At 40.0% G+C, this 23,663-nt stretch overlaps 3 protein-coding genes across 6 annotated transcripts in view; 1 reads left to right on the top strand and 2 right to left on the bottom strand.

Annotated features, from left to right (window-relative positions):
• Positions 1-24: 24 nt before the first annotated feature.
• mif4gdb (MIF4G domain containing b) lies at positions 25-4,468 on the bottom strand. Its single transcript, XM_044050385.1, has 6 exons — positions 4,389-4,468; positions 3,163-3,268; positions 2,824-2,933; positions 2,434-2,589; positions 2,241-2,333; positions 25-1,765 (listed from the first exon to the last, which is right to left on the bottom strand). Exons 2-6 carry the CDS (start codon positions 3,239-3,241, stop codon positions 1,538-1,540), a joined length of 666 nt encoding a protein of 221 aa, XP_043906320.1. The 5' UTR covers positions 3,242-3,268; positions 4,389-4,468; the 3' UTR covers positions 25-1,537.
• Positions 4,469-4,878: 410 nt separating this feature from the next.
• On the top strand, positions 4,879-8,050 carry slc25a19 (solute carrier family 25 member 19). 3 transcript variants are annotated; one of them, XM_044050163.1, is made up of 8 exons: positions 4,879-5,022; positions 5,295-5,365; positions 6,004-6,164; positions 6,439-6,594; positions 6,690-6,860; positions 6,969-7,149; positions 7,234-7,364; positions 7,456-8,050. In XM_044050163.1, exons 3-8 carry the CDS (start codon positions 6,033-6,035, stop codon positions 7,669-7,671), a joined length of 987 nt encoding a protein of 328 aa, XP_043906098.1. In that variant the 5' UTR covers positions 4,879-5,022; positions 5,295-5,365; positions 6,004-6,032; the 3' UTR covers positions 7,672-8,050. The 3 variants fall into 3 exon arrangements, with proteins under 3 accessions (XP_043906098.1, XP_043906096.1, XP_043906097.1); XM_044050161.1 differs by lacking the exon at positions 5,295-5,365; XM_044050162.1 differs by having other exon boundaries at positions 4,879-5,365.
• A 1,122-nt stretch (positions 8,051-9,172) lies between these two features.
• The window catches only part of pitpnc1a (phosphatidylinositol transfer protein cytoplasmic 1a), a 46,708-nt gene continuing 32,217 nt past the window's right edge, over positions 9,173-23,663 (bottom strand). For both annotated transcript variants that reach the window (XM_044050702.1, XM_044050700.1), the window contains exons 2-9: positions 23,292-23,440; positions 19,653-19,741; positions 18,853-18,860; positions 16,420-16,491; positions 14,826-14,921; positions 13,280-13,435; positions 12,676-12,739; positions 9,173-10,504 (exon numbers count right to left, since the gene is read on the bottom strand). In XM_044050702.1, coding sequence (XP_043906637.1) covers positions 10,194-10,504; positions 12,676-12,739; positions 13,280-13,435; positions 14,826-14,921; positions 16,420-16,491; positions 18,853-18,860; positions 19,653-19,741; positions 23,292-23,440 — 945 coding nt within the window. In that variant the 3' untranslated portion in view covers positions 9,173-10,193. The remainder of the gene's footprint in view (positions 10,505-12,675; positions 12,740-13,279; positions 13,436-14,825; positions 14,922-16,419; positions 16,492-18,852; positions 18,861-19,652; positions 19,742-23,291; positions 23,441-23,663) is intronic.

Here is a 23,663-nt window from a genome sequence, read left to right as displayed (position 1 = left end):
GATGTTGAAACACATGAAACGGAATTAAGAAAAACTTCTAGAGATTTATTACAACAAATAAATTTGCTTTAAATTTACAACCCAACAACAAAAAATGGAAATGACAAATGTAAAAACATTGCAACACTGTAATAAAATATAGAAACCTGCTGTATATTGCGGTCAGTGCCCTGTCTTTAAGGGACTTTAATTGTCTTCAGCATTCAAACTTGACATTTCCAACTTTCATTAGGTCTAATCAACACTTGGACTAAATATGACAAATATCAACATTTATATTAAAATTCTAACTGTTATGCAAGATTGGAGCATAATTTCTTTTAGGATTGTCTGGTTGATTTGACTGACCGCTCTGAAGTAAATCTTGTAATTCACTTTACTTTTACATTTGAAAATATTTGTTTTCAGAATCCTGACATTCCTCCTATGCTTGTGTCCAAGTTACTGCAAGGCACAGCTTTGGTCTAAGATCTTAATTCTCACTGAGCAGGTGGCAGCAGATTCAAAGTAAAACTTATGTTTAGTTACGTCACGTCATCGTTGCTGGTGGAACCTGAATTCAAGCTTTATATTTATAGCCTGTGTATATGAGGGGATATGGAATAATGGCTGCTTCTTTAGCACCTCAGCTACAAATGGAGAGTGTACACTGACCAGCATTAAGACCATTAATTGGCTTTATGTTTTGATACAGGTGAATATCTGAAGCCTGGTTAAATAATGTAATTTTAAACTTACAGATTCTGTTACAGGCTTTAATGATGTGGCTAATGAGCGTAGGCTCATTATTGGATGATCCTGTGCATGTTATATTGACCCAACTAATTAAGAACTTCATTAAGTGCCCAAACTATTTATTTGTGCAAATACAAAATAAAACTATTCTCTTGGTCTTTTATTGTTAAGTTGAGTCATAAAAAAAACAATTCAATCCCTGAATTGAGACATGTTTCGTCTGAGCTTCACATATCTTGTATCAAACAGTAACAGAAATCTTACAGGGAATCTTGGGCTGAAAACTCAGAACAAAACTAGAATTCAAACCAATTCAATTATTTTCTACACTAAAAGGTATTTACTCAATTAAAATATTTCCTTTTCAATTAATAAAAATATTGGTCACAATAAAAAGTTAAAGCAAAGACCATATCAGCTTGCATCTGACTGGAATGTAATTTCCAGCTCATTCAGATTTGGTAAAAATAAGTGGAAGTTGAAATGTCAAAAGGAATGTCAGAAAAATAACTATTTTCAGCTTTACGAGTGGCAAGAAAAACCTAGGAACAAACCAAAGTGTACCTGAATGTGGCTAAACCTCGTTAACTGAACTATTGCACATTCCACATCCACGGCACATCTCAGTAATATTATCAAATGCAGGGAACAATCCAGCAAAAATAAAGTCTTCTTACAAGCCCTCCAACTTATTACATGTTAGATGTCCCCGTCTGTCAGGAACTTGCTTGTTTTTCACCAGGAGTGGTTTCATAATGCAGCTGCAAAAAAGCTGCTCTATGCCCTCGCCTTTGCAACCGCTCTAGTCTGCAAGTTCACTGTAGTAGTACTTATGTGCAGTGCTGCTGAGCAGCCACCCCCCAGCTCTGAACTCCAGGATCTCCAGTAGCAGCAGACGAGTCATGGAAGTGAGGCCTTCCTGGAGCAGAAAGCCGTCCCGCAGCAGGAAGAAGAGCTCGTCCATCCGTTGGCTGTTCATCGTCTCCAGCTGTTCACCGATGCGATGCAGCTGCAGCACCAGGCAGTCCACCTGCAGGGGGAAAGATGGAGGGGTCACCTCAGCTACACACAGACTCGGCACAATACTGCTGCAGAAACAAAACAGGTAACAAAAAAGAACCATGGAATATAACTATTTTCAGGAGAACAACAATTAAGCCACAAACATGTTTATTAATAAATGTTTGTAACATCAGCTTTTCAGGGAAGAAGGAAATACCTGCTATGTTGGTTACATCTCAAAGATACACAAAAGGCATTCTTATGTGTCGAACACTGATATATACTATATGAGTTCACTTCGTCATCTAAGTTAAGGGTGTAAGTTAAGTTAAGTTAGTTTTTTATTAATCCCCTTAGAAGCATAGAACCAAAAGTTTTGATACACAAGGGATCGATATATATATATAAAAAAACAGGCAATGTAAATCTATTTTAAAGTTACTCTTTAATTTTACCAAATAAAAATAATCTAACAAAATGGTTATGTCCACATGCTTCCTCACCTCTTCCTCATTCACTAAAGCATCAGGTTGGGCCAGCCTCATCAGACAGTCATACACAGGATTGACCAAGGCCATGATCGGCACGTTATTCACCTAAATGTCAACACACACACAGTCTTTTCAGCAGCTGACAAGCATACAGAATAATAAATGTATAACAGTCTAACTGTATAAATCTAACTGCAGCGCATACTTTGAGGTAGTCGAAGATGTTACAGATGAACGTCACAAAGCACACCCACTCCTGCAGCGAGCGCTCCCTGGTCTCCTTACGGTCCTTAAACTCCTGCTGCAGTCGATTCAGCAAGTTTCTCCTGAACACGTTTCCATTGTTTTGCTTGGCCTCGGTCTGCAAGATGTGACCAAGGTGGAGAGAAAGAGAGAGGGGGGGTCAGATAACAGAAGCTGAAGCATGGACAAAAAGGCACCAACTGCTATGGTGAAGGAAAAAGGGCAAAAAGAGGATTTAGAATTTAGTTACAGTATCAATCGGATGTTTAAGTTTTGCTCTAGTTTCTTAAATCACCCCTTCATGACATCAACTATGAAAAACCATCCCATGAGTGCCACCACCAGTACAGACCTGCACAATAGTGAAGCAGATGCGTCCGGCTTCTTTGCTGAACACCTGGTCCTTCAGAGACTGGTCCACAATGATGGTGGAAACCTTCTCCAGATTCACTGCACTTGGATCTAAAAGACACAGGAAATGTAAATGTAATAAAAATAAGACAATCAATATCAAAACAATAGATAAGGACTGATGGATTTGGGGAAAATATCCAATTTGACATATGGCTCAGGGCAAAGGCATATTAGACATGACAGGCACAAGAGGAACACAACTTATCTATAGCAATGTTTATGAAAGGCACCTTTCGTAGATTATTAATTGCGTTGTACAGCGCAGTGAAATGCTGACCTTTCAAGGCCGTTTTCAGCAACATCTGTGTGTCCAGGTCAAATGACTGGATCTTGTAGTCTTCAGTGGAGTTTTCCATTGTAGACGATTGCACCCCAAATTCCACCTGAAAGATGTCCAGAGACCAGCCAACAGTTTTTTTTTAACATATATATATTTACAGAAAAGACAAATATTTGACATGTGAATTTGCAGGTGAATTATTCCAAACACGAATGGTTCTGCTTCAAGCCTGGGGGAAAAAAACCACATTACGCTAGGGACAGAAACCAGAGGACAATAACTCCAAAATCCTGTGCTGTCATCAAACTAGCTGCTTCCTAGGCTCATTCACTGAGGGTTAGGAGAGATTACACGGACAACACAAACAGATTCAACTCAGTGCACAAGAACAAAGCATAATTTTGTTAGGTGTGCAGAATCGTACAGAAATCATATTCAATACATTTTCTGTTGCAATTTAGGACACGACCATAGGATGAAGACTTTAGGAAAGATTAAATCAATTTAAAATAAAGGGAATGTTGGAGAACAAAAGTAAAAGAGTAAAAATTAAATGAAAATAATAGCATAAATTATTAGTGTATTTAAACTGGAAAGGGCAACAGACACCGCAAAGAACAAATTAACCATTATACGACTATATGGGTTAATGTACTAGTTTGCTTATTTGTTCTTTTGTTGTTGTAACTTTGTTTTTGTGTCGTAGTAATTAGGTTTGGTATATGTTACTAAATTTGAGCACGATTCGTGTATATTTAGCTTTGACACATTTAATTTGAAAGGATTTCAGCTTGTTAGTTAACTGGGTTTGACAGACGTGTATTGCTTCGCCCATATTTCTTGCCTATAAAATCTAAATATAATCTTTAAAAATGAACAAAGCCTCTATTTAGTATTCACACATTTACTTTGGCTAACTATATGGAGCTACACGGTTAGCTTAACCTTAGTTTGAATGAGTGTATTAAATTTTTCCACGAGATTAACGTAGCGGTGATATCAATTACACACATTTACGCAACGTGGTTAACTTAGTCAACAAACAAATGGATGATTTCGCTAGCGTGCGTGCTTCAGACACCTTACTGCAAGTTAGCATCAAGTTGTATTTCAAATCTCACATTTACGTGACAGAAGCAAGTTTTAACAAAAAAACAACAACATGTCGGACGATTACGACACCCGAATACTTTCATTAGAAGGACAAAGTGGAGAAATTATACCTGTATATAGTAAATTTTTCACATTTACGCTGCTCTTTCTCTCCGGTGGACGTAGACGTCAACCGACACAACCCTCCAAAGATGAGTTGACACATTCAGATGGATCACTCCAAGAAGAAGACGGTGGCCTGGACTATGTCGCCCAAAAAACGCCCAACAAGAAAGCTACCTAAAACCGTGGCATTTATCTAAATTAATTTCACTCTATCTTGTCTAAGCCTTTTTCATCCCTCAAATGTATGCATTTAACTGTGTATGTCTTAGCTCGCAATATTATTTCATATGTGAATTTGTAAAGTCAGTGTACATGACATGACAGACAAAATAAGTAACACCTTTGAGTGTACATTGAGAGTAATATTAAGTATACATTCTGACGTCTTTTATCTTTCTCTGGATGTCGTTTTTGGTGAAATAAGCTGCAGAACGAACTTTTGTCATGCTGTGGCAGTGAAGGATCTTGTCAAAACACTTCTTCTTTGACAGGAGACTAACCCGGAAGTGGTTATTACTCTGCATAGTGTGCTAATGTATATGAGTATAAATTACCGTCTGAATGGGAAATTAAGCGTTTCTTGAGTCCGGGTTCAGCTCCGCCGTAATCATTTCATTTATGACGTACTTCTATTTCAAGGTAACTTTATTTACATGATACATACTGTACATAGACTGTCTCCCTATGTCTCAAGGTCCTACTTCATGTCCTTTACAATACACACAATAGCTGCTTTGTGTTTTTCTCTTATTTCTCTTCATATTATATAATATCATACGGTTTCATAGTTATATGTAGTCTAGATATTGGCAACAACAATAACAACAATAAGCCCATCGCAAAGATCCATGTAGAGTTTAACAGTAACTTTGTATTTATTTGTATGTATACTTACATGTGTCATTTGACAGGCGAGTACACGTTATACCGGAGGGTTATAAGTTATATACTTATAACCCTCCGGTTTGGATCATTCTTTCTCGTGAGTACATTTTGACATTTTGATTACAATTATTTTCACAATTCTTTGTTTCATAGAATGTTAAGTTTTTCCCTCAACCCTCAAAATAATGGAACGAATATTTGAAAAAACAAACAAACAAAAAACACTCACTCAAACTGATCCTTTGACTATCAACATAGTTGTTTATTGGATGATGAATTATTGCTGCTCTGTGTTGTCAATTTTTTGTAATCATATGCACATGGGATTTTTCATGTAATTTAATGTTGAATGTTTAATCTTGAATTTCCCCTTGGGGATCAATAAAGTTTTTTTGAATTGAATGTTGCCTTTAGAACTATCCAGGTACAACAGATACAAGTGTACATATGCAGCTAATTCTGACTGATTTAGAGTATGTATGCAGTTGATTCATGCACTTACGATCAAATGAAATAGAATACGAAAGAGTTTAATAAAAAAAAGAGAGTGCAATTTGAAATCCAAGGCTTTTGCTTGTGTATATTCATGTAATTGTGTTGCCACTACAACTGATCAATAATACTAGACAATGGATAATAATCAAATAATCTGTAAACGAACATGTGTTTGTTTTTTTGCGTGTGTGCTGTACACTTCAGTGGTTTCATAAGTGGTGTATTTGTTTCTGCCTGCAGTGTTAGCAGAACTCTGAGTGTGTGGAGACATGGTGGGCTATGACCCCGGCTCTCAGTCTGCAGTTCACTCTCCAGAAGCAGCAGCTCTGGCTGGGTCAACTGCTGGACTGGTAACCCGAGCCCTAATCAGCCCATTTGACGTCCTGAAAATCAGATTTCAGGTAATGAGTCTGGCTGTGCATGTTCTTTGTCACGATTAATGTTCACTTATTTAAGTAAAACACAGTGTGTCATCCCCTGTTACAAAACACTTAATATGACCTTGAAGTACTTTGAAGACGAAGACACAAGTGGTCCACACAAGCAGAGTAGTCCACTGTTTACTGTAAGCTGTCTTTGCAGAAGGAATTGTTTGTAACAAAAGAGTTGACAACTGCATAAAGGTCCACTGTGAAGCCCTGTATGTTTATGTTTTTTTTTTCTTGCCTTCACCAGCTGCAGATTGAGCAAGTGTCGTCACAAAGGCCGGAGGGGAAGTACTGGGGATTATTTCAAGCATCTCGCTGCATTTACTCTGAGGAGGGGCTGTCTGCTTTCTGGAAGGGCCACATCCCGGCTCAAATGCTCTCCATATGCTTCGGCGCTGTCCAGGTATAAAGCCCATCGGCCCCAAGCTCATGCTCAAAATGATATTACAATTACCTTTATTTGCAAGATGTATGTATTTGTATGTGGGTGCTTTGCAGTTTGCCAGTTTTGAGTTTCTGACTGAGACGGTCCACAAGTCGACGCCGTATGACAGCCGAACAGCAGGAGTTCATTTTGTATGTGGCGGCTTGGCGGCGTGCTCTGCCACTGTGGTCTGCCAGCCTCTGGACACACTGCGGACTCGCTTCGCAGCACAGGGAGAACCCAAGGTAGCATATACCCCTGTTCATGTCCTGCAGCACAGTATGATTATGACTATCATGCAGCTGTACTGCTGGCATGTATTCAAATTGGATGTTGATCACCTGTCATTTCAGGTGTACAGGAACCTGCGACATGCTGTGTCTACAATGTGCCGCTCAGGGGGAGCACTGACTTTCTACCACGGTCTGTTGCCAACACTCATGGCCGTGTTTCCTTATGCTGGGCTGCAGTTCTTCTTCTACAATGTCTTTAAGGAGCTGTTGGCTCCACCCCCCAATTCTGGAAAGTCTGGAGGTGAGTGAAACTCAAACAAACTTCTACGTCCAGTCTGAAATACTGTGATTTATTTTTGTTTATTTTTCATGTCCTGTCTTTCAGGGAACATGAGAAGCCTGGTCTGTGGCAGTGGAGCTGGAATAATCAGCAAAACACTCACTTATCCCTTTGACCTCTTCAAGAAGAGGCTGCAGGTGAGAGGCTTTGAAGCAGCCAGAGTTCACTTTGGACAGGTAAGCTCCTCTACAACATGTCACACACTTGTAAAGTACTTCTTTTGGGTCTGGTGTCTAACTTATAATCGTCATATTTTGCCGTGTGCAGGTGAGGAATTACCGAGGCTTGGTGGATTGCATGGTTCAAATAGCCCAGGAGGAGGGCGTCCGAGGCTTCTTTAAAGGCCTCTCGCCCAGCCTTGTGAAGGCTGCACTGTCCACGGGCTTCACCTTCTTTTGGTATGAGTTTTTCCTCAATGCCATACAGAACCTCAGTGAGAGACAGAAAACAAACAATATCATTCAAAACCCAGAGGAAAGATAATGGGAGAGAAAACACTTTGCATTGTTCTTTGCGCTAAAAAACTGGGTAGCCGTTTGGTGGTGGGTTTATTGTGTTTACGTACAGTATAAAAATGAGTCAACACAACCTCATCATACTTGTTCTTGTCACTACACGTTGTGTTGTTTTTTTTAAAAAACAAAAATGTATTTAATATTTTATCTTGGGTTTTAGGGATGATGGTTTTTAACTAACTTTTCTTGACAGTCACTCATTAAATGAAGAGTTTTCTATTTATGACAAGCCAAATGCACTGTTAATGAAGATATTTAACCTTTTAAAAATGTGTTTGTGCCCAAATGTCAGTCCAACACAAAACTTTCAGGTCATTGTGGTTTTTTTAAATAAATACATAAAAGTTCTTATGGCTGAATTCCATGTTTTCCATTGACAAGAGGCTACATAAATGTTTGTACCGCTGGGTAAATATTAGTGTTTTAAAAAGTAAGTCAGGTCATATGCATGTGTAATTATGAACACTGACTGCACACGGCAGTAATGAAAGATGAGCTAGAGCTAAAAAGTTCTCAGACTTTTTATACCAAGCACCACCTGAGCTCTCAAAGTAACAGCATTATCAACAACGGTAAAATACAGTGGCGTAAATAAGCCGAGCAAAGTCAGCTGTGGACTTCTCACAGGAGGCAGATTTATTACCAACATAAAATTGACTCTCTCATCCTCCTCTTCCTCACATATACTTCAGATACTAGTATTGTGAAATTAGATTAAGATGGAGCGAGAAATAGGGTGACTCCAATTAATAATATTTAATGTATTTATATTGGTTATTACATTTTCTACACACTGGTCAAAATTCAGCTCCACTCCAATCACGTACCCTGGCATAAACAGTACTTCAAGTACCACCAACAAAGGAAGTTGAATTAAACTTGAGCTGGATACACATCTGTTTACTATATTACTATACTATATATACACACACACACACAAGGGTTTCTCAATCCTGGTCCTATGGGCCCACTGCCCTGCATGTTTTAGATGTTTTCCGGCTTCAACACACCTGATTCAAATGACCAGCTCGTTATCGAGCTCTGCTAAAGCCTGATAACGAGCCATTCATATGAATCAGGTGTGTTGGGCTTTAGTTGCCTGGAAACACAAATCACTCTGAAACTATCTGGTTGTATGATTAAGCTTATAATTAGGGTTGTAGAAATGCTTAAAGTTTACTTTGTCTTTTTTTTATGATGGCAATTCACAAAACACACCAATCAGCCAACTATAGTAAGACTTCTCACTGGTTGAACGGACATGGGTGGAGAAGCACAGGTGTACATAATCACATGAATGACGGCTGAATTCCATTGAGCTTCCCCAGGGTTCACTGTTGTCCTTGTCACTTAAACCATCATTGTGCCATATCTACAGTAACAGTAAAAAAGCCGGGGATTGAGCACCGTGCGGGTTAGACACACTCAATCAGCTCATTGATTCCATTCAAGAGACACCATACACAGTAATGGATACAACACTATTTAATTAAATTCAATTTACTGAATACAAAAATGTTGAAGAGTGCGACTAAAATGAATACGCCTAAAATGGTAAAGCAGCAAAACAAACCAGTACAAACCACAAAACCAACCCGTCAAACCTCATTTTAAACACAACATCAATCATGAGGCAGCGATTACAAAGAAAACATCCAGATATTTTTAAAGTAGCTTCTGCAGTCAAAAATCATGCAATTTCACCAGCAATTCACAGACATCTCGATTGACAGAACTCAGTATAATAAATAAATAAACACGTGAAGATAGCCCCATCCCATAAAATACACAAGCCATTTCATAGCAGCAGCATCACTGGATTTGAAGACCTGACAATTTACTCTTTATTCATTGTTCATAATGAATTATATACACAATCACCTCACACCGTGAAATTCAGCAAAACTCAACTGATACAGTGGCCAAAGAGTCCCCACCACGTGAACAGACAAACCACTTATCCCAGTAAACGGAGTCCAAGACTCCAATGCTTAAATATAAAGTGGGAAAAAGTACAGTTTATGTACAGTGACTGAATATCAACACATTGTTAAGCTTGGATGGAAATAAAAAAAACAAATGACGTTCTGTGGGATTAAAACATTTTCAGGAATGTACATTACACTCAGTCTGACTGATTGGACTCCATGCTGTCTGATTCTGGTTGTTTTCTGAGGAGAGGAGATGAATGAGTGACCTCCAGCTGCTTCTATTAGACTCTCAATGGGACACACTATACCATAAGACCTCACAGGAGGTGAGGTCTTTTTTTTTTTTGTTGCCTGTCTCTATCTGGAAAGTTAGCCTAAGAGCTTCTGGCTTTGCTGTAACACCGGCGAGTCTGCTGAGGGGGCTGGAATCACCAGGACACTGAGGAGTCTCCTTCACTTCAGCTGGCTGAGGGGGAATTGTGGGACGTGCTCAGCAGGCATCCTCCACTGATCCGCAGTTTGAGAGCGTTAGTTCACCAGGCGTCTCGGCCTGCTGGTCTCATTCTGGCTGCGGGCTGGAGTTCCATGAGAAAAAGCTGGGCAGCTTGAAGAGTGAATCCCTGCGACCTGGGTCCGGCAGGGTCAAGGTCTCTGGAGCGGACTTCTTTCTGGGACGCTCCTTTGGCACTGACAGGAACTCGGGGGGTTCGGTGGAGAGGGGGGTGGACGGGGCGCTGTTGGGGCCGCTGCGGGCGCTGGATGGAAGCGGCGTCTCGGAGATGGCGATGGCAGGAGGGAATGAGCCGATTTTCAGGTTTGTAGCTTCCTGTGTGGCACGTTCATACTCTCTTACTTCCTCCATAGTCATATCTGTTGGAATGGAGGCATTGTTTGGTTTGTGAGGATGACAAAGTCTATTTTATATTAAACATGAAAATAGTTCATTGTTAATAAAAAAAATAGATGGACAATGGCTATGAATATATCCATTTAAAAAGACTAGTGTCACTTTTCATGATTTTTGTTGTTGATATCATTATTATACTGCCTCTGTTTGGTCTATGTCAGGGGTCTGCAACCCGCGGCTCCAGAGCCACATGTGGCTCTTCAGCCCCTCTGCAGTGGCTCCCTGTAGCTTCGAAAGAAGAACAAGAAACTGTTTAAATGTGTTTTGTCTTTCAAAGTGAACGCTTCTTATTTAGAGGTGAAGCAGAGGAAGTATTTTAATATACGGGCTACTAAAAATATGCGTCACATCCTATGACTACGTCAAATGTGACATTTAAAAACTTCCCCAAACCTGACAGTCATGAGTACATGAGAAAATAGTAATTTGGATCCACATACTGTATGTATGCCAGCAGGTTTTCTCAAGCATGAACTATTTGAAATCTAGAGCTGCAATTTACGATTATTTTCATAATCGATTAATCTGTCGATTATTTTCTCAATTAATCGATTAATTGTTTGGTGTATAAAATATCAGAAAACCTTAAAAAATGCTGATCGGTGTTCATCAAAACCTTGAAATGATGATGTTCTCAAATGTCTCCTTTAGTCCACAAACCAAAATGATTACGTTTTAATGATTTCTTTGTTACCCAGATCAAAGAAATGAAGAAAATAGTCACATTTAAGAAGCTTAAACAATCGGAAATCTTATTTTAATCATGAAAAAAAGCTTCAAACCGATTAATCGATTATCAAAATAGCTGTCGATTAATTTGGTAATAGATTTATAATTGATTAATCGTTTCAGCTCTAATGAAATCCAAACATTGCTTGATTTATTTCAAAGTGGGTCACTTTTTATTTCATCAATTTTGCACAAATAATGTAAGGACACAAATAGGTCTGTGTTTTATCTCAAAGTCGGCCTTCACATGCAACATATACAACATCTGTGAAATGTCAATAGTTCTTTTTTTGTAGTTAAGTTTCATAAATGCAACAAACTATAGTTCTTTTAACTTAATATGTGATGTTATCTTCATTTTATGCGTCAAATAGGATCCAGATTAATTTTTATTTGGGTGGCGAGGGGTCAAAATGTCTCTTCTGATTCTTGAGGTTGCAGACCCCATGGTCTATGTGAATAGAAACAATGTAATGGCCATTTATCCCGTCAAACTGCTGAACAACCATGTAGAATTCACTTCTGAAACTTTGTAGGGTTCTTTTTTTGCGTTTGCAGTCATATTCCAACCTGTATGCAGCTATCTCGCTAGAGTCTTGTGGAGGCTTAGCCAGAATTGTGTGAACTCATTTGACAAGTAGTTTGAATGCAACAGATATTTATATTTAAAAAGTTGCACACTACAAATGTTATGTTACAGTATACACTGTATGTCAAATGTACATTAAGAGAAAGGCATAAAAATATGTTGACAGAGAGTTGAACACTGCTTTTTCCATTACTATGTTAAAATGTACAGTACATACAGAGGCAACACAAAGTGTCATATCCTTTTTTACCTTGGCAATCTGATAAAAAAAAAAACATTTCACCAACTATATAAACACACTAACAATGTTTTTATGAACAAAAACAAAAGATAAATTGTCTGTTTTGTGACTTCTGCACAATTATTGCTACTTTATATCACTACTAAAAATGTGATATAAAATGAATCATAACTCTGACTCAACAACACATAAGATGAAAATAATATATGCATTTTTTAAAGACTGAATATGTAACCTATAAACCCCCCCCAGGATGTCCATATGAGGAGTTGTGCATTATTCCCACGGCAATTTACCATGGGTGCACCTGCCGCACAGATCCATGCCGCAAGAGGGTTAAAAATACGGTAATTTGATCTTATCAATTAGTCTAAATCTGAACTTCAGTATATCTACCTTAAATAAATAAAATAACGAACACTCAGAGAGAGTAAAAGCTTTTGGAAAGGACGCTCAGTTTCCCCCACTGGCCCCTTTACTTTTTGAGTCACGGTTAAAAACAACAATGTGCTTATCAAATGGTGAATGTGATTATGAGCACTGCCACCACGTTCACTAATATAACAGACACTTACCGATCCACTCATCCACCCAGGCAAACGCCTGTCTGTGTCCTAACAGCAGCACATCTCGAATCACCTGACCAGGATTAGACGAGGACAAGACGCGTAAGAGATCTCTATCACAAAGACAGGAAAACATCTCAAGGAAAGAGGATGTGAATCAGATGCTGAGTCAACTCTGAAGGTTATACAAATTCTAATCAAAGGTTTAAATGTTTCTGTTTATCCCTGGAGGAGCATGAATAATGAGTCACTTACGGTGTCACTGTATGAGTAATGGCTGCGCATGTGTGTATGTACTTAGGATAAGAAGGGGACAGTTAGATGCTGTCGGGGACTAGGGGAAAGAGATGTGGGAAATAGGAGCAATGATGTAAACACGAGGTGAGGAGGAGGAGGAGGTGCAGCGCAATCTGTGCAATGTGAACAGGGCAGATTGTGCATGGTTGAGCTTGTTTGTCGTCTCCAGAGCTTGTGTGTGCCTCATGTGTTTCAGAAAATAGTGCAAAATTTCCATGGGCTAAAAACCTTGCATGAACAAAGGACAGGCTAGTCAAAGAAAAAATACAAAAAAGAAAAGAAATGTCACATTTTACAAGAATCTTTACTTCCTGACCTTGTGCACAAACTGCTCCACACGTGTTTGCAGGCCCCAGACCTCAAACTTCACAGTAACCAGTTTGTAGGAGCACATGATGGGGTCTTGTGTGTTGATCCATCCTTCCTGCAGGAGGCCTCGGTTAGTCTTCTTCGATTTAAAATAGCGCAGGTCCTGAAGGGTGAACAAATCTTTTAGGTTTTGCCTAATCCTAACCCAATTCTACCCCTAAAACCAGGCCTTAAACCCCAATAAGGCATTCAAAGAATCTCCTCACTTCGTATGGTTTATACAACTGTTGGTCCTCAAAAAGCTACAAATACAAGAACACACATCTGCCTGAAGGATAGCACAAATGTATTTGTACGATGCAATATTGTAATATTTGTTATTATCCATATTATATGTATTAAATGATCATGAACATGCGTCACATACATTCTTAGGTGTATGGGTTAAAGCTTTATGTTATCAATTGTATATGGGAATATTTTCTAGTAAAATGACTTAAAATTGGATTCAAAGGTCTATTGGAATAAAAGGACTGGACTTGGATTACTGACCTGAAACATGTGGTTAAAGGTTAAAAGTTTATGGCACTGAGCTCTTAAAATACACACTTTTTAACCAGAGAGTTAATAAAACAAAATACATGTATAACCATATTATGATTTCGTATATTCCGAGTGTGAGAGATGTAAACTACAACTTAATGTACGTAATGTAGTGCCTTTTCTAATGTTTTTTTTTGTGTGTGTTCTATTGTAGATTTGTGTTTCACAGCTGTCAAATCCCCCAAATCTCATTCTTATTCATCTGTTTTCTTGTATTTCATTTATGAGGGAGATGTGATTTCCACAGCAGCAATAGCAGCAGCAGCAGCAGCAGCGGCGGCGGGGGTTCATTCCTTTATGTCACTGATCCCCCGTTGTGCAGTGAGCTGTAACTCAAAAGCCATTGGGTCTTTAAATCAAATGATATTTACATCGGCCATGTGACGCCCACTTTTAGCTGTGGACGGCTTCTGTGTGCTATTGTTAGCAAAAAAAAAAACCGAAGACCATAAAGCTCACTGGGAGGTGCATGCGTGTGTGTGTGTGTGTGTGTGTGAGGGTGTCAATAATAAAACACCACTGCAGTGCTGTCATGACCTCTCTTGATTATTAATAGCTTGCTTTTTATGACCATCACACCCTGATAGACAGGCATGTGCACACGTGTGCACAAATGTCAAATCAAATCACCACCACTATTGTCCTCCCTCACATATCAACACACATTTGCATCCCTTCCATCACTCAGACGAGACACATGACCAGCTGGTGGTCAGAAATGAGCTGGCACAGACGAGGAAAGACAAAGATAAGAAAGATAACGCACTATTTTACACATCCCCGCCCATCTCTGCTGTTCATGTTCATCTCCAGTCTCCCCGTTTGCAGCCTCTTCATCCCTCCTTTCTATTTGCTTGTATTCACTTGTTAATTCATTCTATGCAAGTGTACATATATGAACAAAACACAGCATATATCCCTGGATATATCAGTGACTTGACCTGCCCCACCTCTGATTCCTTGTAGTGGCGCTCTGGGATCTCATCGTAGCCGATGTCAACAAAACACACCTCCGTCTCCTCTTCTCTGGGCTCTCCGCTAAAAATCTGAGAAGAAGAAACGGGTTCATTATGTGAGGACTACAACCAAATCAATAACGCACTCTATGGGTTGATGAAGGCTGTCGCATGATGTGCAGTGATTTCTGGGGAAGGCAGTGGAGAGGCAGCGACACATAAGCTGGAGGTGTGAAGATGTCGAAATGTTGAAAGAAAAATCACAAATTGCTGCGCAGGAAAACAGAGGGTCAAAGAGGTGACAGGGTTTTGATCATGTGATTGTTTCCGCACTTTCCTATCCTTCTGGCTTCACCCTCAGACAATACACTAAAGTTAGAGGATGACTGTGACTCACACAGTCAGTGACACACCATGTGGACAGTGATTTCTTCCTGCGTGACTCACACAGGAACGGCAGCGAAACAATGCCGCCCAGATATCCGCTGCTTTCAGATTTGACTGCTCCTGCGTCACACAGAAAAGTTTGTCGTACTTCCAGTGAACTTTTACGCAGGGACGGCAGAAGGGAGAGATGGCAGTGAGAGGGGCGGAAATGTTATGCAAAAGAGACGAAACACAGGAAGAGAGGAGAAAGAATGGTGAAGGTGATGATGAGGGAAAGTGGAAATTTGAGAGATGGAGAAAACACATCGAGCAAGTTCGTCTTATCGTCACAATCAGTTTTCAAATGTGAAAACACGGCCATCTGTGAATTGTTTGCAACTCCCCTGTCCCACCACTGAGAGGAGCTGCGTACGTTTGTTTTCAGCCACAGAGTGGATGGAGGCAGTGTTGCATAACCTTCAGACCCCGACCTGCCTCCAAGTGTTAAGTAGCAATGAAGGAGAGGTGGGGAGCAAGCAGTGTTCTTCTGACAGTGATGGACGCCTTAACAGAGTCATTCTCAAACTGCCAAGCCCTTTTTTTAAATTCTGGAAATTGTGTGTCTCCACCTGAAAGCCACCACTACATTATGGCTGAACACTCCATCAAATATGATACCACGGCAATTGCAAGAGCTATGTTGGGTCCAGAAAATATTTTAAACCCTACCGCTTACTTTGATTGCGTCGCACTGAAACGCTTTCTGTGCATTTTTAATGAGGGAATCACTGTCTTAAAAGAAAACCAGCAGTGATGTCTCATGTTGCTGAAGGAGAAAGTCTTTGATTACTGATATTTTATAGCATGTATCTGTGCTGTGCCTTTGGCTAACAATGTTGGAACACTCCGGGGCCAATAACATGGTGTAACCGATCTGACTGAACTGATAAATGTTGGTGTGATGCCTGTGATTTTTCATCTGTTAATTGGGGTGTCGTCACAGTAATCGGGGTGAAGTGTTTGTGATTCCTGTGCGTGCGACTGCTAACAATCGCTAATTGTCTTCATATCCTTCAGTCCTGATCTGGAGGCTTGGAAACGACACTGGTGTGAATCGAAAAGGAGGCGAATTAAGGAAACAGACACACACATGTGCAACAAGAGACTGTGATAGGTGCCATCTTATATGAAACGCTGCAGAAAAGCAAACCACTTTACTCACATTATCATTGCTCCCTTTGTTGTCCTCGTATTTGGTTTCTATGTGGATGGAAAACTTGGGCAGGAAGGAGCACTGGGGGGGGGGAATAAAAGACGAGACAGTGAGGAATCGATGTCCATCCATTAGCTATAGCGTTTATCCTGTGAGGGATCGAGGTGAGGGGTTTGAAGCCAATCACAGCCCACACTGGGAAATATGCGAGGTACACCCTGGACAGGCTGTCAATCTATGCACAGTACAGACATAAAACAACCATTCTCATTCTCATTCTCACATACGGCTCATTTAGAGTTGCCCATGAACCTAAGCAGTGTGTCTGCAGAGTGTGGGAGAGAGGACACACTGGGGTTCTAACCCAAAGCCTTTTCTGCTGTGGACACCACTCACCGCTGTACCACCACGGTGTCCTCAGGTTCAGGAGGTAGACTGGGTCAACCACTGAATGCAAAAGTCATGAGATTAAACCCACTGAACCTCAACTGATGATTTTCTGGTATGTGAGAGTATGTGTGTTAGTGTGCAAAATACTGTATGAACGTGTGTGTGTGTGTGTGAGAAACATAACGTGCTTTGAGTTGTTATTAAGGATTAGAACCTAAGGCTGGGTGATGTGGTCCAAAAATCATAAAGCAGTATATTTTATCGAAATGGGCAGTCATCAAACTTGTTAGTAAGTAAGTAAATATTTGAACAATATGTACACACGACTCACAGAGCTGTAGAGCTTCAATCATCCACCCACTGTCGATGGCATAAATAGCATTGTGCGATCCTCTTGTGCATTAGAAAATATATTGATATAATTTAAAAGCTCCAGAATGCAGCCCATTTACCATGTCTACATCTGCACTCCTGAGGATACGATGACCTGGACGGCAGAGAACCTTAACAGACATAATTTACCAGTTCAATAGGTTTGGCTCCGACCAAATCGCACAGCCGCAACATTCCTTTCAAACGATCCATGAGATGTGAGAGTAATCAAGTATCCGTGCCTGTGCTTTATCAGCCAAACCAGATGAGCAATAATGATTTTTCTCTCACCCGGATTTACAGCTGCATTGCACACGCTTGCTTCCTTTACACGTGTATACATGCACTCACTGGTGGTCTGTACATCACCAGTTAATGTAAGCAATAATGTTTTCTTTAGCTGTATAATACTACTACTAATAAAACGGCTGTGTTTAAGGGCTGATTAATGGTATGTGCAGGTGGGGGTAGAGCAGGACAAAGACAACATACTGGGTTCATTTTGTCCTGCAGCACAGGAAAGACTGAGCGACGCTGGGAGCTAAAGGGTAAGGCATATATAGTTGCTGTAATTAGGGTGCACAATGCAGCAGTCAGTGCTGGCCTTGGTCTTCAAGAAAGAAAATAACTGTGTGTTTGCGTGACAGGAGAATACAGCAGAGAATGGACACATGAACCCTTTGTGTCACTGGCATAATTCTGATGGAGCTAGTGTACGACTTTAATCTGGCCGCTCTGCTGGACTGTTCTTAGTTACAATGTTGCTATGGCTATGGTTACCATGTTCGCCATTTAGGTTGAGCCTGTTACTAGTTTACATGTCAGAGATATGATGGTGCTAGATAAATATTTACTAAATTTTCATCAATTTGAACAATTCTGAAAATATTTCACTGAAACATAATCTCTCATAATCTCAATGTACCAAAGATTCAAGATTCAAGATTCAAAGTGTTTATTGTCATATGCACAGTAAAGAAACACGTTTCCCTGTACAATTAAATTCTTACTTTGCTGTCCACTCAAAAACACCAGCATAAAGTAAAAAGTAAAAAAGAGATGCTTTTGTAAAAAAAAGTATAAATATACATAAGAAAAATATAAATATTACAAAGAGACTAAAATAACATATATGCATAAAATAAGTGTAAAAGCTGATAGGGTTTATTCTTTTTATTCTGACAACCCATATTCAATGAAAAGCACTAGGGCAATGCATGGTTACCCAGCATGGGTGCTGTGAAAACTCCAGTCAGGACAATGGCAATGATTTTAACTGTAATATTTCCCGTCTGTGGTCTCATTTGTCCAGTTTCATAATGATATATTTTAAAAATAAGAATCACTGACTTGAAATAAGAAGCATCATGAGAAATCCCACCTGAAGGTGGCTAGGTAAACGTTCTTACTGTCGTTGGTAGGACAGCAGAAACTGGCATTAACTTGGTGGTAATCGCTTTCACTATGTGTGTGTGTGTGTGTGTGTGTGTGTGTTTACATGACAAGCATAGTTTTCAGCAGACACACACACAGATTTCCCGCAATTATTCATTCATTTCCACATCCAAATTTGAGAGAAGGATTTTAATAGAAAATTCACCATGCACAGTTGTTGTATCGTGTGTGTGTATGTGTGCATGTGTGCATGTGCATGAGTACAGCCCCACTTGAACTACTCACCGTGTACTCTGATCATATTCCCGGAGGCGGCCATCAGTATAACAGACAAACAGAAACGGGGAGGGGGAGAAAAGAAGAAGAATAATCATGTAGTTCAAAATGGAAGAGGAACATTAAGTGTTGGCAATAGCACGTCAACATAAGCTCGACAAAACCTACAGACTGTTGACGACCAACTGCCTCTTAAAGGTTTGTTACACCCAACACAACATTGATCAGCTGCCGCCATATGGTAGTGATTAAATAGTATTACATAATCTGAGCAGTAAAGGTGTTGAAACTGTAGCCATTATGAGGCACTCTGAAATTAAAAGTGTGTAGTAAACTTATCGAAGCAGCAAAGCAGCGATGCAAAATGTAGAACAAAAACAAAAGACCTTTAAACGAAAGCTCATCCAGGACAGTGTTGTAAACATGTGTTCATATACAGCTGTTCACTTCATTCTTCATCTGTCAGTTAAACCATCATTACTTCCACTATCCCTCGTGATGTCTGTCTCCACACCCTTCAATCCTCTTCCCTCTTCTCACAGAATATTGCTTCCAAATCCCTTTGCCCTCACAATGATCCCATATAATGGCTACCAGCAGGTGAACACAGCCGTGTTTGTAAAGCAGAAAATGAATGCTCAAGTGTGTCTGTGTGTATGATGATCTAGAACAAATCAGCACAAAACCATATCATTGCCTACTTTAATGCTACTGTATTTTTACATACAACAATGTACTGAAGGTACGAACAGCCGACTATGCCAACTTTGAAGAAAACAGCACAGGGATATGCATATATAAAATATTACCTGTTATGGTGTAAGGGTAATAGTTCCACGCCTTCTCTGTGACGTAGAAGATTTTAGGGACGACGGCTCTGGCCCAGCTGGGCAACTTGCTGAAACATAAAGAAAGAGCAGCCGATGGTTTAGTGAACTGACGAAGATGATGAAGACTAAAAGTGGGGAGGAAAGCAAAAAGAAGAATGAGAGAAGTAACATGCTCCCGTCTTCTTCTTGGTCTCACCAAGCACAATAAAAACAAAAAGATCTTCATTCAGGGACTACAGGTGGAAAATAGCAATCTGCTACAACCTGGCACAATGCATATTCTCTTGTTGTACAAGATTAATGTTTTATTGTGAATTGTCCCTGTCTTGAAAAATAAATTACATTACATTCAGTTATGTGAGGCCTTAATGGAGGCAGTTCAGTACACTAATTAAACCCTGCAGAGAAATCTCACCAGAGCCTGTACAGTACAGAGAATAGGTGATTGCAGAAAATGCAGAGAAGTCGCTATTTTGCAACACAAATGGTGCCCTGCAGCTGCCGACAGTTGGTGTCCAACCTCGTTGGGTGTCCAATTAAAAAGGGAAAATAATTGCTTGGAGACGGCAAGAGGGGCAAAAACCCGGTTCAGCTGAAGGAAAATCTCCAAGCCACATGTGGGAGAAGCCACAGGTTAACAATAGAACGGTAAGTGCTGATTGATAGTAGCTGCTGAGAGGAAAATGATGTGCAGACCATGTCATTATTTTCTCCTCAGGTCAGTGCGGTCCATCACACACAATTTACTCTTACCATAATTTACTTTTCAAGCAATCACTTATTATTGTAACACCCACGTTACTTCACCCCTCACATCGTATTACTTGCTGAGAAGTGATAATTGAACATGGATATTATATTATATTATACTATATTATATTATTGGTTGGTAAAAGACTCTGCACAAGCCACTGGGACAAACAGACAGTTCCCCTTAGTCTGCCTCTAATGGAGTTTCCAGACACACCAGACTGGTGACATGTCTTCACACTACCTTAACTACAAGCCACACACACACACACAAACACACACACACACACTACTGCAGCTTTAACACTGCAACAGGTGGTTTGTGGGTGGAGAGAAGCAGGCGTGGCGTCCCACAGTGACTGCTCAAATTATCCATCACTTACACTGACCTCATCTACCTCGGCCCACACACACACACAAACACACCGCAGCACACAGACATGCAGGCCAACGTATACACACACACGCAAGCTGCACTAAATTTTACCTTTCCACCGAGTTTGCCCGTCACCCTCCTTGCCACTCACTCCAGTGGCTCCCTTTTCATTTCTGTCTCATTGTCTTACTTTTGCCCTGAGAGTGTGACTGGTGTTATTATTATTATTATTATTATTATTATTATTATTATTATTATCATTATTAGAATAATACAATTATTTTAATAAGGGTATTTAATTAAAACTGTAGGATGTAACTTTTAAATATAAACAAGTGCCTGCTGCATTCAAACCATTGTCATATGAGTTCACACAAGGCTGATTAAGCCTGGCAGCTCCACTCCGTCAGACTCTCTCCGAGTATTTCTCTGTATAGATTCTGTGTTTAGATCTTGTGTTGCCGGGTGACATTCCTGTGCTGCACACAGAAAGTAATTAGTTGTATGTCAAGACAAATGGATGCAACAGCAACATTGCACTTAGTAAAAGGCTACAATATGATACGGTAGTGCTGCAGTTTGATGGTAGAAATGCTTCTTCTGTGCTCGGCATGACCAATTCTTACGCATTGGACCTTAGAAACTGGTAATGACTGTTATTGTACTTGACATGTGACTGTCACCTAAAATATGCTATTGTATAGTCTTATGGATTTATCTGCCGTGAGCCATGGTGGATGCTGCTGTTCAGAGTGAGTATAGTCTTATGCAATGCTTGCTTATGGAAACCATGTTCATATACTATTAAGTGTTTTCCTAATTATGTAAGGGACATTGTCCCGGGAGGAAAAAAACCCAGCTAATTCAGCAAAGTTATTTTAAACTGGATGCTTCATTTGCTAATCTATCTGGAACGTGCATAAATGCCCATATGGTCTAGTGCTTGAAAAGGACCCTGATGAGTTGGGAGAGCACGTCTCTGCTTGTGCAGCTGACCCGGTGCTCTGATCTCTCTATGGAAATCAATAGTTTCAAATTACATTACTTCGACTGGAGTTGGCTGTATTGATAGGTTTATGCTCCTGCCAAGTGTTGGGGTGTGGATTTATTAAACATACTGGAGTGGATGATGACAGGCACACAGCATATGACTGGCCAAAAGCTAAATGAATTAGTGCAGTAAAGGTAATGCACCACAAACAGCAAAGCAGAAGTGGGAAAAAGAGAAGGTTTGCGTCATAAGAGGTTGATACAGTGCACACAGTTTAGACTCAGTGTTCCCTTTGAGCCCCTTCTTCAAACTATTCTCTTTCAGCACTTAACTCCTTTGCAATGGTTAAACATTTACTGACTGAAATCAATGAAGTGCTGAGCCAGGCTGTCACCTGGGTCCACTAAATCAGTCTGGTCAAAATTCTTGTTTTGGCCTCAATGCTTCACAGAAGAAAAAGTTTTTGTGTGTGTGTAATGAGAGAACGAGGAGCTCATAACATCAAATCAACAATGGACGTGAGGAAACACACACACGAGACGGATTTAACTGTGATCTGCATAACAGATTATCACATAGTCACACTTATCAAGTTTACCAACACACAGGGTCAACAATGTATGAACTGGCAACAATAAGAGCCGGAAAACAGGCTTGGACAGAGATGAAAAGGGACGCACGGTAACATTTAACCTTTGCTTATTCCTGAAAGATAACAGGAATCATTACTGCAGTTATAATAATGTGAGTACAAAAGATGTTGACATGTGCGCATCATCAAGACATCTAGTCAAAGGGTAATCCCTATGTCAACATAATATAAGACACAACTTTATTATCAGTTTTTATCCGTTGATGTGTAACATTTCTGCATCAAAATATGTAAAAACCAACACGGTAAATGTTTATTTTGTTGAGCAGTATATTCACATCGACCAAAATCTTTCCAACGATCTTCAAATCCATAGAAATACGTATTAAAATGTCATGATTTAATTCCGATTGCATTTTAACAACATCAGCAGCTTTACAATCTCTGCTACAACTTCTATTACGAAGCAAACCCCTACGAAATGTCAAAATGTGGAGGAAAAATAACAGGTACTTCTAATAAGCCTTTTTGTTCTTATTGCATGTATTCCTCTTCGTAACCCATGAACAAGAGGAAAGGAACTGGGCTTGTAACTGGTAGGTCGCTGATTCAATGCCCTTGAGCAAGGTACCCAATCCCCCATTGCTCCCTGCGTGCAGATTAAGTGCTGCCCACTGCTCCTGCGCCTGGTTTGTGTGTGTGTTCACGACAGGTGTGTAATGAGGATGGGTTAATTGCAGAGGTCAAATTCACTGTCACTGATTGTCACACATTATCGGCTGCAGCCTAATAAACAATGGACTCTGAAATTAAATAATAAATAAAATAAAATGATAGCTACAGTAGAATTTAGTTCATGGAATTTACTTGAATTGATGATACGGCACACGGCAAAAGAAAGACACTCACTTGTTGAGGTAGATTCGTTTCTCGGTGAGCTGGCCGGATCCGTGCTCGGGGTCCTCGAATGGCTCGTTCAGGACCACCTCCACCCCCTCCCCACGTTCACTCTGCTCATGACTGTGTTTGCTGATCATGTACAGCTGGCCGATCTGGTACTGAAAGACAGACGGGAGACAAACATTGATGTTAAATAGATAGTTTTAATAAAATGACTAAGGCAGGGGGGGAAAGAGGTCCCGGCCTATCAATAACATTGTAATGGTGACAGTAGTTGTGGTAATTGTTTCGTAAGATGGGCACAGATCTGATGAGGCTGCTTGGAATGGAAAGAATACATTCTTGCTTGAAGTCCAACGGCGGACTCAATGGTATAATTTT

This window comes from Solea senegalensis, linkage group LG19, assembly GCF_019176455.1.
Source record: "Solea senegalensis isolate Sse05_10M linkage group LG19, IFAPA_SoseM_1, whole genome shotgun sequence".
Lineage (NCBI taxonomy): Eukaryota > Metazoa > Chordata > Actinopteri > Pleuronectiformes > Soleidae > Solea > Solea senegalensis.
Note: the sequence above shows the minus strand (reverse complement) of the source record. Positions and strands in the feature narration are given on the sequence as shown.

Excerpts from the sequence above, each read along its gene's own strand:
- mif4gdb (XM_044050385.1), bottom strand. The coding sequence starts at position 3,241 with ATGGAAAACTCCACTGAAGACTACAAGATCCAGTCATTTGACCTGGAC. Across the intron at positions 2,934-3,162 it reads GCTGAAAACGGCCTTGAAAG|ATCCAAGTGCAGTGAATCTG; the intron begins GTCAGCATTTCA and ends TGTGTCTTTTAG. Across the intron at positions 1,766-2,240 it reads CTTTAGTGAATGAGGAAGAG|GTGGACTGCCTGGTGCTGCA; the intron begins GTGAGGAAGCAT and ends TTCCCCCTGCAG.
- slc25a19 (XM_044050161.1), top strand. The coding sequence starts at position 6,033 with ATGGTGGGCTATGACCCCGGCTCTCAGTCTGCAGTTCACTCTCCAGAA. Across the intron at positions 6,165-6,438 it reads TCCTGAAAATCAGATTTCAG|CTGCAGATTGAGCAAGTGTC; the intron begins GTAATGAGTCTG and ends TGCCTTCACCAG. Across the intron at positions 7,365-7,455 it reads CCAGAGTTCACTTTGGACAG|GTGAGGAATTACCGAGGCTT; the intron begins GTAAGCTCCTCT and ends TGCCGTGTGCAG.